We start from the raw sequence: 16377 nt of genomic DNA, 5'->3' as shown, positions 1-16377 counted from the left end.
CAAATTAATTCGTTACCGTATCAAAAAAACTAAAGTATTTGGGTAAAGCGTAGGTAAATATACCTCATTTACAAAAAATCAATGTGAATCTGAAAAATGATGTAATGATCTTTTATTAAAAAAGATAAATGCAGTGAACCTCCAGTATTTTGTGTTCATTCACTTCAAGGCAGTCTCAGACCTATTATTACTTCTATGCAATGTGCAGATTCTGCACCTACCGTTCACCTTCAGTTTTTTCATTACTACCTACCTTTGCTCTCTTTGTTCATGCGTGTAAATAGCAAGAAAATTGTAAATACGTGTGTCGTCCAGTGTGCGTAACAAGAAGCTGAGGAGGTGCGTATGACCTGTGGGCCACAGTAGTATGATTTTTTATTAAATACTCATTTTTTATATTTATTCTTATAAACAAACTATTTCAAAACCTATTTTCAAAATCTGTACCGTCTTGCCACACTAGTCTCGCCGACGTGATAAGACAACACTGCTACGCCAGTTCCGATAGAGTGGTAGCATTGTCTTGCCACAAACAGCGAGATCGAGGTGACCAAAAACACTGCAATGCCAACATATTATGGCCTGACAGAGGTATATTGCCACACCAGCAGAGATAGCGTGGACAAACAGTGCAGATTTTGGAAATATGTTTTAAGATGGTTTATTTTTATAAATAAATATTAATAAAATAAATTCCAGCAACATAGTGCATGCAAGTTTCTTTTCACCATCGGTACATATTTATCTTAAATTTAATAGCGCCATCTGATCCAATCACTAGTCGACAAACCTGTCGGCTTGAGAATAATTGATTTCAATGAGGAATTCAGGACATGAATGGTGGCCTACTTGGAAGTTCACGACATGAATCTTAGCCTACTCTGCAGCTGGCATTGACCAACAAACAACCAATATCTTACTTTGATATTATTTATTTGTGCTGCACGGAAACAACTACACATAATTCAATTGCCTTGCATGATTGCCACTAGATACAATGATCAGGACAGGGAGGACACCTTACTGAATATAGTACAGCAAGGAGTAATGTACACTGTAGTTGGTGGAAATACATCCTGGAAACAACTGAACAAGGTAATTGTACGAGTAATGTGTTTCTTATTAGTTGTGTTACATGGTAAAGAGTGATGACGCATACTTCAGGTGGTTAATTCAATGGAAGAATCAGCATACATATTATTCAATCTCTAGGCATTATTATGCAACAATCTGATTAACTATAACTCCCAGAACTTTACCTAACCTTCTTGGTGTGCTCTCCATGATTTATGGCACATGATGACTTTCATAGGAAACAAATGGCTTAGGGGGCACCTGGATATTCTGCAACCTTCCAGTTAGCATGTTTACAACCTTTGTCATTGAGGGACGGTTTCTTGGGTTCCACTGAATACACCACAGTGCCACAAGGGCCATCTGTCTAACCTTCAGTCTCTCTTCTTCTGTCATTTCCCTACCAAATACAAGATCCTGCCCAGTAATTACTTTCTCATGGATCAATTCTGGAAAGTAGGCCTCATTCTGGTTCTCAATACTTGGGTCTGAGTTCCTCCTTCCACTCACCATTTCTAACACAAGCATGCCGAAACTGTATACATCTGACTTGTAAGATATCTCCCCAAAGTTCCTAGAATATAGCTCTGGTGCGATGTAGCCCATTGTGCCTCTTGCTTTTGTCAAGGTAACGATGCTTTGGTCCCTTGCACACAGCTTTGCGAGACCAAAGTCTGAAATCTTCGGATTGAAGTTATAGTCCAGCAAGATATTATGAGGCTTGATATCAAAATGGAGGATGCGCTGGTTGCATCCTTGATGCAGGTATTCCATTCCTCGGGCAATGCCTAAGGCAATCTCTAACATCTTGTTTGGTGCTAGGGATTCTTGAGAAGTATCAGGGTCATGCAAGAATATGTATTTCTCCAATGATTCATTTGGCATGAATTCATAGATAAGAATTTGTCTTGTTCCATCAGAGCAGAAGCCCAAAAGGCGGACAATGTTTATATGATGAATTTGTCCAATGGTTGCTACTTCATTGATGAATTCTTCTCCCTCCCCTGTACAGTGTTCTATCATTTTAACTGCCACGGGCACTCCGTTCGGTAGTTCTCCTTTGTATACACTTCCAAACCCACCCTGACCTAATTGTTCCTTGAAGCGTCTCGTTATCTTCTTGACATCAGAGAAACTGTACCTTGTGGGTTTCAATGTGCCATATGTCCTGAGGAACATTTCAACCTTCAAATGTACATCTTCATCATACTTTGACTTCAGTGAGAGATAGAGCGCCGTGGCCATGATGAATGAAAGAACAACAAATGCAGCCACTGATGAAGTTGCTGAATAAACAGAGAAGGGGAAATTAGCACGTTCCATTAGGATCAAAAGTCATGACCTAGTGAACAACTGATTGTGGGTACTGTAAGAGCAGGTTGTCTTTTTTTAGCAGAAGAATGTTGAGTTAGAAGACCCAGAACAGCCAGCAATAAGAATTTATATGTATTGATACCATTGTTTCTTTTCTCTTTTGAATAAAATGGTAGGTTGGAATTACTGCATTACCTGAAATGACTTTGACACTTGAACCTGCAAGTATGAAAGAAAATAAGATCTGATTGGTGGTTTAACAGATAATGGATAATTACTTCTTGAAAAAAGCGGTGCAATCCAACATAGTTACACTATGTGTCAGTGGAACATGGCCCTGGTGGGATATGATAGAGTTTTAGCTCTCAATTAAGGAACAACTGCACTATGATTCAATATATTTTCAGTAGCGAATTTTTCCTTGCATCTTCTTTTGCAGTATTATCATAAGCCAGTTCTGTGTGCTAACTCTGGTATTTTCTCATGCCAGATAAGGATGATTAGGATGAGTTGAGGTGGATTACGTGCTAACTTATAGAAAGGCTTCCACATATCACCTCCTGTGTCTACTGATCTATCATCAAAAGCAACAAAAGATCTAACTGCAGCCCCTGTTATATCAGGTAAGAAACCAAAATTTAAGTTATATCTTGTCGTAGTCAAGCATTCCCTTGTAGTCTCAATTGTTTACAAATTCGAGTTACTTTGTACTTCTAGAGGCACAGATGTAAGGAGTTCTTCTAGTGGCAGCCTCAATAAGTTCATAGCCAATATCAACTCTAGCAACTTGAATTTCTTTTAGTTTTTGTGCTTTGTGAGGATGCCGAGCTAAATATGTTGATGGAGGATTTGCTTTTTCTTTTTGCTATCCAAATTGTGTTTTTTGGTGATTTATCATGAAAATGCTTATCAATAGTGTATGGAACTGTTACATATAATATAAAATCTGTCTGCTTATGTTTGTAGAAAAAAAACACCTCAAATATAACTACTTATGCCTTTGTTTTAGGGATTAAGGTTGAGGTGAAAAATGGTTGTGATGGTTGAGATGACAACTTAGATGAAGAAATTAAATGAAGGAAGGTTATGATTGGTTAAGATGAGGAGGCAGGTGGAGTTGTAGTTGTATTTTGAAACAATTTTTCACCTAAGAGTAGCTATATTTTGAGACGGAGGGAGTAGAAAAGATTCAGGCCTTTTATCACTTGTGCAATCTTCCGTGCGTAAAACAACATTGTATTACCATACTTCTCATGAAAACATTAAACACTAGTATTAGTTATTCTAAATAACTTTTGTATTTTTCAATTTTATTTCATTGTTTAAGTATTTTGCTTTCAAGACCTTTTAGCAGTGCTCTAGTGTTTTATGTACTTGCAAATATCTCTGAGAAGTTCCAGATTTATGATCTTTAATATCATATATATTGTCCAACTGCTGCTAGTTGAAAAAAAACAATAATTCGATCATCATTTCACTAGAGTTGCGGAAGGAATAATGACTCAAACGTGTGATGAAGCTAGCTAGTTCCCCAAATGGTTTCTAGTTGCAGGTTACTAGCCTTCAAAAATAGTTTTGCAGCATATGAACTGAGAGCAGTGCGCTAGTATTGCATTGCTGAATGCCTGAATCATAGTAAGGAAGTAGAAAACTAGTTCAGGATATAAAACTGGGGTGTTAAGATCAGATCATGATTTTGCAGTTAGCAATGTTACCATGATGGCCATGGCTTATGCAGAATGTTTGATTCCTTTGTAAACTGAATGCACAGCGTTGCTTGTGTCGTTCACACGTTGTGCAGTTGTAGATAACTCCTCCATAGGACAACCAACTGGCAATAGTCGTGTCGGCGAAGTTGATGAATTTTTCTGTAATTTCCTTGAATGTTGGCCGTCCAATGTTCTCCCGACCGGGTATTGGAATGTAACCTCTGGAGACGATCCTGCAGTCCAATGGAAGCAAATACATGTATAGCCGAGCACTCACCAAATATGAGAAGTGTCCTTTGTCGCTAAGGCAGTTTATTGGGCCGACAATATTTTCGGCAGCATTCTGGAACGGGTCATATTCGAGTGGGATTGGAGAGGTATCACTTGGTATAAACTCTTCTGAACACTGTACTATTTTTGCAGGAACCCTACTGTATAAGTCACAGCTGTAAATGCCATAAGGCGGTAAACTGTCGAAGACGGGCTTCGGAAGAGGGCATGGAGACATGGTGAATTGGAGCGGGATGATCTTCATGACGGCCTTCTTGTAATCTTTGGAGGTGACCTTGCAAGGCCCCAGAAATGGGTGATGTAGGATGGTGTCTTGGCCAGAGCATGCTAGCCTCGCGCATGAAGCGCCGCATGCTGATGATGTGTTGCTGGATTCAAGCCGGTGAGGGAACCGGATCTCTGGTCCATCCTTGCTGCACCGGGACGCTGGACAATCATCATCCCAGCCGGGCTTGTTGTAGGTGCAAGTGCCATGGCTGAGAAGAGCGAGCACTAGAGATATGGCGAGGAGTTTACTGCTACCACTCATCTGGATCTCTCTGCACTGCAAGCAACTTCCGGACATGTTACATCAAGCGAAGGCGGACAGCCGTGTGCTTCGTTGTAAGCAACAATATATGCAAGGGGATTGCCTTGATCTGGGCTGGAAGACGCCGTCCAGTCCTGTGCTGCTTTACTGTTTTTGTTTTCCCTTGATCGCACGAATTCGATGCGGGACATGGTCGCATAATTCACGAATGGTTAGGTTTAATTACAGAACTTTTGAAATATTAAAAGTAGTCTAATTTTGTAAAAGAGTTTTTTTTTCCATCCTTGAAAACGTACCACCACTGCTTACCTAAGGTACTAAATTAATTTTATATAGAAAACAGTAAACCTCACGGTATTTACTCAAGGATGAGAAAATTGCTCTTTGCAAAAACATCGCATCAAATTCCTTGTTTAGTTTGTAAATTTTTTTTACAAAAACATCACATTGAATTTTTGGACACATATTTGAAGTATTAAACGTAGTCTAATTATAAAACAAATTTCAGATTTTGTCTGGAAACTGTGAGACGGATTTTTTAAGTCTAATTAATCTGTCATTAACATATATTGGGTATTGTAGCACTTATGGCTAATCACGTCCTAATTAGGCTCAACAGATTCGTCTCACGATTTTTCCTATATAACTGTATAGCTAGTTTAGCTAGTTTTAATGTTTATGTATATTTAATACTTTATTTAAATGTTCAAAGATTCTATACGATATTTTTTTGGAACTAACAGGCAAATCGAATCTGAGTTTGCAATGAATTAACATGTCCGTTTCTACTACCTAACGATTGTAAATTTCCAAAACTCTTGCATTGACTCTCATTTAAACTCAACAGTTGAAATCTAGGCTTATAACGATCTAGTACTTAAGAGTTAAGACCTGTTTCTTAGATTATTATGATAATTTCTAGGCTTCAGATTAGACGTGGTGATATATTATAACAGGTAACAAATATATAATGGACATGCAGTTGTTTGTTGAACTTCATATATGGACACAAATGAGTAGCTAGCTAGCTAACCCTCAGCGAACGTCGCAGGTACTATGCGTAGGATCCGAGCACTCCCAACGCAGACTCTTATCATAGTTTCTATACCTCATACCTCAAAACTTCACAACAAGAAACCATGCTCCTCAATACAAAGTTTTTTATAATAGTTTTTATAGATAAAGTGTAGCATAAAGCTAAATGATTAGTTATGGCATAGAAACCATGTTGTCCTCCCCAACGCTGGTTTCTTCTGCCTCGAATGGAACATGGACTCCGTTCCTTATCAAGAAACGACTTGTTGGTTTTTCTTTCTCTCTTTAATAACTATACTGCTATATTAATAAAATATAATAAATAGATGAGTAATAAATGGAAGTAGAGCATGCATTGTGAATGCTCTAACGTATCAAATGGGAGTAATGCATGTGCAGCACTACATGCTGAGTTGTGGGCCCTACGTGTCAGCACTGCACATGTCCTAACCCGTAACGTATACTTTCCCAGTCTCACATATACTTTCCCAGTCTCACAAATCTGGTCATTCAATTCTACCGTTCAAAACAAGCCGGGTCAAAAGTGTCGTTTTAGCACTTTGATTATAAAGGTGGGGTCATATAGTTGCAACACGCGCTTGATTTTTTTTCCGGTGCTTCCTCGCCTACCACAGCTTCCGGAGTGCCTCCACCCTTTCTAAAATAACGTCATTTGTTTGTCTGTTTAAGAGAAAATACAAACAGAAAATAATTTGATAATAAAACATTTATATATGTGTCCTTAAAGACCTAAAAACACAGGCTAAAAAAAATAAATAACGATGAAAATACTTAAAATCAACTTTAAATTTAAATTTTGGTTTATACGTATAAACAGAAGTGAAAATGATGAAACTAGACATCTAGAGTAATAATTGATGGTAACTTGATTATTTATAGATATGGCTAATTTGCATTAGAAATCTTATTAAAACGTAGATGCAGAGATCTGTTGTAAAAGTTTTCTGGCATGGAGGGAGTAGATCATATTGGGTCTGTAAGTGTATGCAACCATCTTTTTATTTCTGTTTATACTTATAAAACAACTTTGGATTTCTTTATCCTACTTTATTGAGTATTTTTTTCATCCTTAATGAAGCACCATGAGGTATCATTGTTTTCTATGTAAAATTTAGTACCTTCTATATCAAGAGATACCAAATTTTATATAGAAAACAGTAGTACCTCATAATACCTTCTTAAGGATGGTAAAATTGCTCTACTTTATTTTGTGAGCATTTTTCTCATTCTTTGAGTCTATATAAAATTTAGTATCTTTTAGCATCTAAGGTACCAAATTTTAAATAGAAAACAATGGTACCTCCTAATACCTATTTAAGAATGGTAAAATTGCTCTTATTTTATAGTCTTGGCTTTTATATCGTTAAAAATATATCTAAAAGTTTTATTTATAAACTATTTTTTATTCGTAAATATGCTCTAATCACCCTGCTCGTAGGTGTGGTAGCAGATGCCATGACGACGCTAGCCATCCTTTCTCCTGTGGTCATCTCCGGAACACATCGTTTCCTTTTCGCCGGTATACCTTAGAACCGAACGAAATTACTGGTAAATAGTGAAACTGGATCAAAATCAGCGATACATGGTTGTTCTTCTTTTAAGAAAATATGAAAGATTATTTGATATTTTATAATTTATAATATAAACGATAAATTTAACTACTTAAAATATACTCTATAAAAGTAAATGATTAATTTCTAGATATTTTTTAGAAAAAACAAACCTATTCGGGAAACTTACACGTAAACAAAACTTAAAAAAATAACGCTGCCATAATAGATTATCTCTTCGAAAAATCTGGCCAGCCAGGCCTGACGTGGATCGTAGACGGGTAGACTTGCTCAAGTCCACTCATGTCCAATGTCACTAGCGATTAACATATCATACAATGAAAACGGCCGCTAAAGTTAATTTCCGTGTAGAAATTTAGTCCTTTTGTACACAGAAATGCCACGCGCGAGCCTTTTTCATTTTTTTTTTGGCGTGTACACAGTCAAAAGTTTGCAACATGCGCGTAGTTTATCATCTCCATTTTTCAGTACTGAGCCATTACTGTTGTCTTCGGCCACCTGATCTGGAATTCTGGACTGGAGGCAACCATTTTTCGTGCGCACGTTTACCAAACTGCTAAACAATGTATTTTTTATAAAAATTTTTAATAAAAAAAATATTTAAAAAATCATATTAATATATTTTATATTTTTTAATAATTAATTAATCATGCATTAATCTATTATTACGTTTTTCGCACCGGATAACTAACCCACCCCCTCCAACCAAACGCGGCCACAATCATAACTTTTGTAATTTTTACTTGCACGTCTTCAAGATTTTAGGCCAAGAATCTAAATATGTGCTTTAAAAAAAACTTTAATATATAAATTTATCGTCTCATATTTCAATAAAAATTTTAACTTTATAATAGTTAATTATATCTTTTACACCATTAAAAGCTATTAAAGAACTAGATAATCTTTTATTTTATCATTAAAATAACACAACCAGGGTCAACCTAATATTGTATCCGATACTATGTAATGGGCATATTTTTATGGATTTTTACGTGTACACTTTCTAACCTATCCAACGGTGTGTTTTTTTAAAAAAATATTTATATACAAAAATTCATTAGCTTTATATTTCTAAAGTAGAATTTCTACTTAAGAATAGAAAACCTTTTATCATTCGCAGGAGAACACACCTTAAAGTAGCTAGCTGATCGATCTTCAGCGTATACGTGCGTAGGAGCCGAGCAACAAAAGTAGCAGATGCAAATGCAAACCACTGCTTTGTCGACCGTCTTGTGTGTGCTCGCACTTGTGGTAGCAGATGCAGAGCGGGTCCATGGCCGGCAACATGGCAAGGACGACGCCTGCGCTCCTTTCTCCTGCGGCCATCTCCAGAACGTGTCGTATCCCTTTCGCCGGCGAGGCGACCCTCGCCGGTGCGGCGTCCGGGCGTACGAGCTAGACTGCAGCAGCAGCGCCGGCAAGGCCACCATCCGGATCAACACGGGGACATACCATGTCACCAGCATCAACTACACTGCCTCCGTCTTCTGGGTCGTCGACGCCGGCCTGCAGCAGGATGCGGCCGGCAACAGCAGCTGCCCTCTTCCTCGCTCCGACCAGCTCCCTTTTATCCGAGGGATCCGAGGGTCACACGACAGCTGGTACTTGGTCCGCGATAGCACTCAGTGGGTTATCTTTGTCAATTGTTCGCAGAAACTAAGCACGAACAGTAGTATTTACCGTCCCGTGAATTGCCTGACCACGTCTTCTTCCTTCGTTTATATGGCCACGATTCCTTCCTTGCTCGTTCACATGCGTGGTACCTCACCTTATGTTGCACTGAATGCTAATTCCCCGTCGATTGAATTCATTGAACCTCCTTGTGGATACTTGGCCACGGTTCCTGTGAGTGATCAGTACATGGACAGAGACGCAACTTATGCAGATTTTGTAAGACTCATCATGGCTGGATTTGCTATCCAATTTCCTACAGATGGAGGACCTTGGACTACTTGGTTTGGCCTCATCAAAGAATGCCTGAACGAGGCTGTCAGGTAGGACCTTATTTCGAAAAGAGACTGCTACTAGTAGTCGTCATACACTCATACGTACGTTTTCCTTTTTAATCCAGTTCAATGTAATTCCCATTGATTTATTCATGGTAGTATATATAATGTCTTGCAGCTTAGCCGATCATCAAGACCAACCACTACCCAGCACAGGCACCAAAGACCGGATTGTGGACATCCTTTCCATCGACCTCCGTTTCTGGGGATGCACAATCGGCCTAGCCAGATCATATTACAACGACATACCCCATGCCATTACGGACTTGATCCGTGGCGTTGATAATTCACTTTATCATAAGCTCTTCATACTATATAGCTTGTGTCTTGTCAAGTGGATTGCTGGTAATTAACTTACAAACTTAATTTCCCCCTTAGTTCTGCAATCTACACCATCATATATGAGCGATTTTATGGTCGTTAAGTAGGTACCGAGAGGTATCAAAATTTTAGTGTAAAATTTGAGATTTATTTTAGTCCAACAAAAAGTACCTCGAAGTATCGGTACCTCATGGTACCAAATCGTTTCTGATCGTTGGATCTAACAATGCCTATCCTGCTCAGTTAGATCCAATGGTAAAAAACAATTTAGTACCGTGAGGTACCGGTACCTCAAGGTACTTTTTGTTGGACCGAAGCAAATCTCGTAAAATTTAGTATCTCCTCGTATCTAGTATCTAAGTACCCAATTTTACACTAAATTTTTAATTTCTCCTGATACCTTCTTAAGGACTATAAAATTGCTAATAATATATATAGCTGGCCACACCACATATTGCATGCACTGTAAATTCATTAGCCTTCCTTTTCGTTGCAGTGCTATGCAGGTTTTTGTTGGCACCATTGGCCGTGATGATCTTCCTTGCTCGCAAGTATTGGAAAACAAGGATAACAATCGACGCAGTTGAAAAATTCCTTCAAATGCAACAGACGCTTGGCCCGACAAGGTATGCCTACACGGACATCGTAGCAATGACGAGCCATTTCAGAGACAAGCTGGGCCAAGGAGGATATGGGTCCGTATACAAGGGTGTGCTTCTCCCTGGTAACGTCCACATCGCCATCAAGATGTTGGATGGCACTTCCAACTGCAACGGAGAAGACTTCATCAGTGAGGTTGCCACCATAGGCAGGATCCACCACATCAACGTGGTGCGTCTTGTGGGATTCTGCTCTGAGGAGATGAGAAGAGCCTTGGTCTATGAGTACATGCCTAGAGGGTCTCTGGACAAGTACATCTTCTCGTCAGAGAGGAGGAGCTTCTCATGGGACAAGCTCAACGAGATTGCTCTGGGCATTGCCAAGGGGATCAACTACCTGCACCAAGGGTGTGATATGCAGATTCTGCACTTTGACATTAAGCCACACAACATTCTCCTCGGTGACAATTTCATTCCAAAGGTCGCCGATTTCGGCCTCGCGAAGCTATACCCGAAGGACAAGAGCTTCGTGTCGGATAGGGCTTTGCGAGGAACAGTGGGCTATATAGCTCTGGAGATGGTGTCACGGAGCTTTGGTGTCATATCGAGCAAGTCTGATGTTTACAGCTTTGGTATGCTGCTGCTCGAGATGGCTGGAGGGAGAAGGAACGCAGACCCAAATGCAAACTCAAATGCTAGCCAAGCGTATTACCCATCATGGGCGTATGGCCGACTGATAGCTGATCAACAACAAGCTGATGATGAGATATCTAGTGCTGTTGAGATGCATGTGCTGGAGAGGAAGCTGTGCCTTGTTGGGCTGTGGTGCATTCAGATGAAATCACACGATCGGCCGACGATGAGTGAGGCCATCGAGATGCTCGAAGGGGACGTCAATGTGCTACAAGTGCCTCCTAGGCCATTCTTCTGTGATGGAGACTTCATGCCGCCTCCGTCTGTGATGGATTCTTACCTTCACTCTTCCGGGCTGACTGCGATATCAGAAGAGGATGATGAAATAACTGAATTTGCTAGTTTGATGATGGATGGAAATGAAGCTAGAAATTAGTGTTCACAAAATAATGGTTACTTAATTAATTTTCGTGTATGAGTTAAGCTAGTGTTTGTAATATAGCTAAGGCAGCTGCTACTTTTTTTTTTTTGGTTTTGCTATGAATCCGCCATGTGATTTTGTTTACTAAAATCAAATGAATATAACTATAGCATAATCATTATTTAATTATAATTTAACTTGTATATATAATTATAATATAGCTGGCATGTAATTTAGATATAACTAGCACTAAGGTATAGAGCAACAACCTGTGCTCCGCCCAAAAAAAAAGAAGTAAACATAAATAAATAAAATGAAATCATTTTAAACAATCCTAAATATAATTAAATACAATAATTGGAAATGGAATCAGTAACCTGAAATCATCATCGTTAGGAATTTTCTTAACCTCACACTGCACTACACAGAAGAAACATATTTTGGAACTAATGGTAGACAGAGTGGGTATATGTTGGCCCCAAGATTCGGTTAGAGCGTATCAAGAGAGTGCTAATACTTTGCTCCTCAAAATCCTATATTAGATTCATCCAAAAAAATATGAGACATAAAAGTTATACACTTCTTAAAAAAAACCCCAAATCGAATGACCTGAATTAGGAATACATATGTTTGCCCCAAATCAAAGATACGAGAGAGTTAATTTTATGCATGCGTAAATAAGCCTAGACTTATGAACCTATTAAAAATATGCTTTTAGAATAATTTTAAAAATTCAGTTTTAGTTATGAATTGTAGACGCATTAGAGGGTCTGTATACTCAATACTCATTAAGGCACCGTGAAGATGGTGTTTTAGTGGGCCGCAGGATTAGATGGACCATCCAACCTGTGACCAAAGCCCCTTTTGCCTTCTGCCTCGTCATCCGGTTTTGCCCACACACTCCCAGTCCCCGGCGAGCTCCTCCGGTTAACGCGGCGGCGGCCGGCGGCAGTCTGCCATTTCGCGAGCCGCCTCCGCTTCCGCCTCCACTCCGTCCGCCATTTTGCCCTCGACGTAGCCCTTGTCGTCCTCGATCCTCAATGGCCCGGCTGACGGCAACAACTGGTCGAAATCTATACAAGCCCTAACCATGTTTAATCATCTTTCCGCCTCCCGGGTTCTAGACTACATGCCCGGAACCTCCTGCGGATGTTCGCTGCCTTCGGAAAGTGGTAACCCCTTTGCTCTGCCGCTACTTTTGTTAAGTTGCTTTTTTTTTTTCTCATTCCTATAAGGTTTTCAGTACTGGGAGATGTGTTGCCAGCGCTGCAGGAACCTATTGTGGGATGGAATAGGTATGAAAAGGCAGCAATATTGTAATGGGATGTTCAGGGAGGAAGATTAGTGGACTGGCAGCAATCGACTTAATAAGGTAATTAAGTTTGCATCTTTTAACTATCACATTACAAATCGATTCCACAGGATATATTGAGGACTGTTACAATTATATGAATACATATACCATATGTTGGACTACAAAATATAGTTGAATTACACCATGAGTTATGCGTACAAGCTATGGATCAGTAAGAAAATTATTCAATACTTGGATTAAGCATATCGCTCACTAATGTACCAAGCCATGGAATTTGCGTTTCCATCATTTACATCACGAGATGATTTTCAGACGAAATAAAGGGTTTAGGGGGAACTTGTAGATTCTGCAACCTCCCCGTTAACATGTTTACCACTTTTGTCATTGATGGACGGTTTTTTGGGTTCCACTGAATGCACCATAGCGCCACAATTGCTAGCTGTCTCACCATTTCTTTCTCCTTTTGTGTTGTCTCCATTGTAAGCACCAGATCCTGCTCATTGATTACTCTATCATATATCCATTCAGGAAAGTAGAACTCATTTTGGTTCTCAATGGTTGGGTCTGAGTTTCTCCTCCCACTCACCATTTCTAACACCAGCATACCGAAACTGTAAACATCTGACTTGTATGATATTGCTCCAAAATTCCGTGAATATAGTTCTGGTGCAATATAGCCCATGGTGCCCCTGGCTGCAGTCAGTGTGACAATGCTTTGATCTCTTGCACACAGCTTTGCAAGCCCAAAGTCTGAAATCTTTGGATTGAAGCTGAAGTCCAGCAATATGTTGTGAGGCTTGATGTCAAAATGGAGGATGCGTTGATTACACCCTTGGTGCAGGTACTCCATTCCTCGGGCGATGCCTAAAGCAATATCGAGCATTTTATTCGGTACTAGGAGTTCTGCTGATGTACTAGGACTATGTGGAAATATATATTTCTCCAATGATTCATTGGGCATGAATTCATAAATTAAAGCCCGACGTGTTCCTTCAGAGCAAAAGCCTAGGAGACGGACAATGTTTGCATGGTGGATTCTCCCAATGGTTGCAACTTCATTGATGAATTCTTCACCCTCTCCTGTGGAGTGGTCTAGCATTTTTATTGCCACAGGAACTCCATTTGGTAGCTCACCTTTATATACACTTCCAAATCCACCATGTCCTAGTTTATCCTTGAATCGTCTCGCTATTTTTTTAACTTCAGAGAAAGTGTACCTTGTGGGTTTTGATGTACCATATGTTTTGAGGAACATTTCAACTTTCAAATGTATCTCTTCGTCGTACCTTGACTTCAAGGAGATGTAGAGGACAGTTGCCACAACTAATGAAAGAACTACAAACGTGGCTACAGATGACGTAGCTGATAAAAAACGAAGTTAGCTACTTGCATTTGGAGAATACATGATTCCATAATTTACTGTCCCTATGTGTTTCTTTATTATCTTTTTAAGATAATCATGGCATCTCTTATTTGGATGAAAAAAATATATGCATGCTCTTTGTTGAGAGTATATATATGGGCCTGGCATTTAATTGAAATTTCATGCAGAATGAGCAAAAGACTGAGTTATTTCATTACCTGCAACAAGGGTGACGTGCAGTCCTGCATGTAGAAAGAAGAGAATTAGTATTCCCATGAGTCAATGACTTGTATATAAAAAGAATAATATAGTTTTTGAAAAATAGAAAAAGAAACTGATTCCAGATGTTTATATGGCTTGTATCAAATTTTAGAACCTAAATGATTATAGTCATAAAAGGGAATAGGACAGGAGTGATGATTCTTTCCTTAACCAACCATAAAAGGTAAATGCTATAATTTAAATTATCCAGCAGGACGGAGATATCTAATGCACTGATCTTGCATCACTCCAAAGCAAAAATGTTCTGGCCTCTACTCTGTTGGTGCCATACAATCCCTCTGCTCATAGTCTACATAATACTGGTACAGTCTTTTAACAGCAAGGCCTATTGTATTAACACTGAAAAGCATAACTTTCAACCTTTCTTATAAGTTATTGGAATTGTCACATAAATTCAGGTCCGTCAAATGTGGATTGTACTAATGTTCTTTTTTTTTTCTTTTATTTTTTGCTGAAATACAGAAAACAGGGTTATATCATATTAGAATATTAGAATATAGGTCATAGAAGATTAGATAACTAATATATTGAGAAATAGGGAAAAATGGAATGCTATTCCAAAATGAAAAAAGTCACCATAATGGTATGCTCCAAAAAAGAGAAAAATACCATGATGCAAAAAATATTGTGCGCTATTCCAAAATGAAACAAGTAACCATAATGATATGGGATTTCTGCTCCAAAAAGAGAAAAATACCATGATGATGGCAGAATGCTTGAGCACTTTGTGAACTGAAACCACAGGGTCGGCCTTCTCGTTCACATTGTTGACAAATTCTAGTAATGTTACTAGAGTACCACATGAATACTGTCTCACCATTGCTGATGACTCTATTTGCTGCTTCCTTGAAATTTGAGATGTCCCAGTTTATGCTCCCTATTTTATCATAACTATAGGGCATCGGGATGTCTTTAGAAACAACTGTGCAGCCCAAGGGAAGAACGGACATGTATGTATAGGGATCAGCCAAATACCAGGACTGGTTGTTATTGAGGCTGAGGCAAGATATTGGGCCAACTATGTCGGTGTATCGATTTGCAGGTATGGGATCTCTTGAACAAACTACAAGGCTAGCTCCATCGGTATTAAGTTCGTACACAGAAGTTGATTGATTTTTCGACATGAGATTCTGAAGTGGGCAGTGAGGCGAGGAATCTACAGGTGGGATAACGTTTATGAAAGCATATCTGTAACTTATTGCAGTCACTTTGCAGGGGCCAAGAACTGGGTGATCGAGGATGGTGTCCTGTCCAGAGCATGATAAGTTCAAGCCAGGTGCGCCGCATGATGGAGGTTGTGTGGAGAGCCGGAACGGGAACCTGATCTCTGGTCCATGCTTGCTGCACCTCTGCGATGAGCAAGTCTTGAAGAAGTCTTCATCATCCCATGCTGCAGCGACATAGTACTGGTAGCTGAGAAGACAGAGCAGGAGTGTTGTGGAGAGAAGTTTCGGCAAGTCCATGGAGTGTAATGGAGATGAAGGCAGATGAAGATGATCACTTATTTTGCTATTATCCCTAGGGAGGATTTATACTGTACTTGTGGGGTACGTTCTATTGCTTGGGAGTTTTGGAGACCTTTCTACTCTGTGTATGCCTTCGTTTTCTACAATTAATCATGTTTGTAATAGTACGGTCCAGTAAAATCGTTTACGCCAAACTACATGGGAGAAAACTATATATTGTCTCTGTTTTAGGTTATAAGATGTTTTGATTTTTCTAAATTTATATGGATACTAATAGATCTAAACACACACATATATATATATATATTCATAGATAAATCTAGAGAAACTTAAAGCATCTCGAAACCTGAAACGAAAAGAGTATTTGATAAGATTGGGTAGTGGAGATTTGATAAGACGAAAAGATATGTAATATAGTGGTTATAAT

The 16377-nt window shown here is 39.1% G+C and overlaps 2 protein-coding genes, 1 long non-coding RNA gene and 1 pseudogene across 6 annotated transcripts; 2 read left to right on the top strand and 2 right to left on the bottom strand.

Moving 5' to 3' along the window:
- Nucleotides 1-949: 949 nt before the first annotated feature.
- Nucleotides 950-4953, bottom strand: LOC102715612 (rust resistance kinase Lr10-like). Its single transcript, XM_006643613.3, has 3 exons — nt 4104-4953; nt 2584-2607; nt 950-2360 (listed from the first exon to the last, which is right to left on the bottom strand). The coding sequence occupies exons 1-3, from the start codon at nt 4951-4953 to the stop codon at nt 1288-1290; spliced, it is 1947 nt and encodes a 648-aa protein (XP_006643676.1). The 3' UTR covers nt 950-1287.
- Nucleotides 4954-8678: 3725 nt separating this feature from the next.
- Nucleotides 8679-11647, top strand: LOC102720382 (LEAF RUST 10 DISEASE-RESISTANCE LOCUS RECEPTOR-LIKE PROTEIN KINASE-like 2.7). The gene is made up of 3 exons (XM_040522275.1): nt 8679-9538; nt 9669-9895; nt 10368-11647. Exons 1-3 carry the CDS (start codon nt 8742-8744, stop codon nt 11537-11539), a joined length of 2196 nt encoding a protein of 731 aa, XP_040378209.1. The 5' UTR covers nt 8679-8741; the 3' UTR covers nt 11540-11647.
- Nucleotides 11648-12384: 737 nt separating this feature from the next.
- On the top strand, nt 12385-15768 carry LOC102715147. Of its 3 annotated transcripts, none has more exons than XR_005811121.1 (4): nt 12385-12696; nt 12789-12896; nt 13573-15526; nt 15700-15768. It is a non-coding gene; the product is annotated as an uncharacterized LOC102715147 (long non-coding RNA). The 3 variants fall into 3 exon arrangements; XR_005811119.1 differs by having other exon boundaries at nt 15689-15759; XR_005811122.1 differs by having other exon boundaries at nt 12768-12896; nt 15689-15759.
- LOC102715337 lies at nt 12891-15962 on the bottom strand (annotated as a pseudogene). Its single transcript, XR_005811118.1, has 3 exons — nt 15182-15962; nt 14421-14444; nt 12891-14201 (listed from the first exon to the last, which is right to left on the bottom strand). The product of XR_005811118.1 is annotated as a rust resistance kinase Lr10-like (transcript).
- Between the last annotated feature and the right edge of the window lie 415 nt (nt 15963-16377).

Source organism: Oryza brachyantha, chromosome 1 (genome assembly GCF_000231095.2).
Source record: "Oryza brachyantha chromosome 1, ObraRS2, whole genome shotgun sequence".
NCBI lineage: Eukaryota > Viridiplantae > Streptophyta > Magnoliopsida > Poales > Poaceae > Oryza > Oryza brachyantha.
The sequence above is the reverse complement of the archived record's forward strand: the minus strand, read 5'-3'. Positions and strand labels throughout refer to the sequence as shown.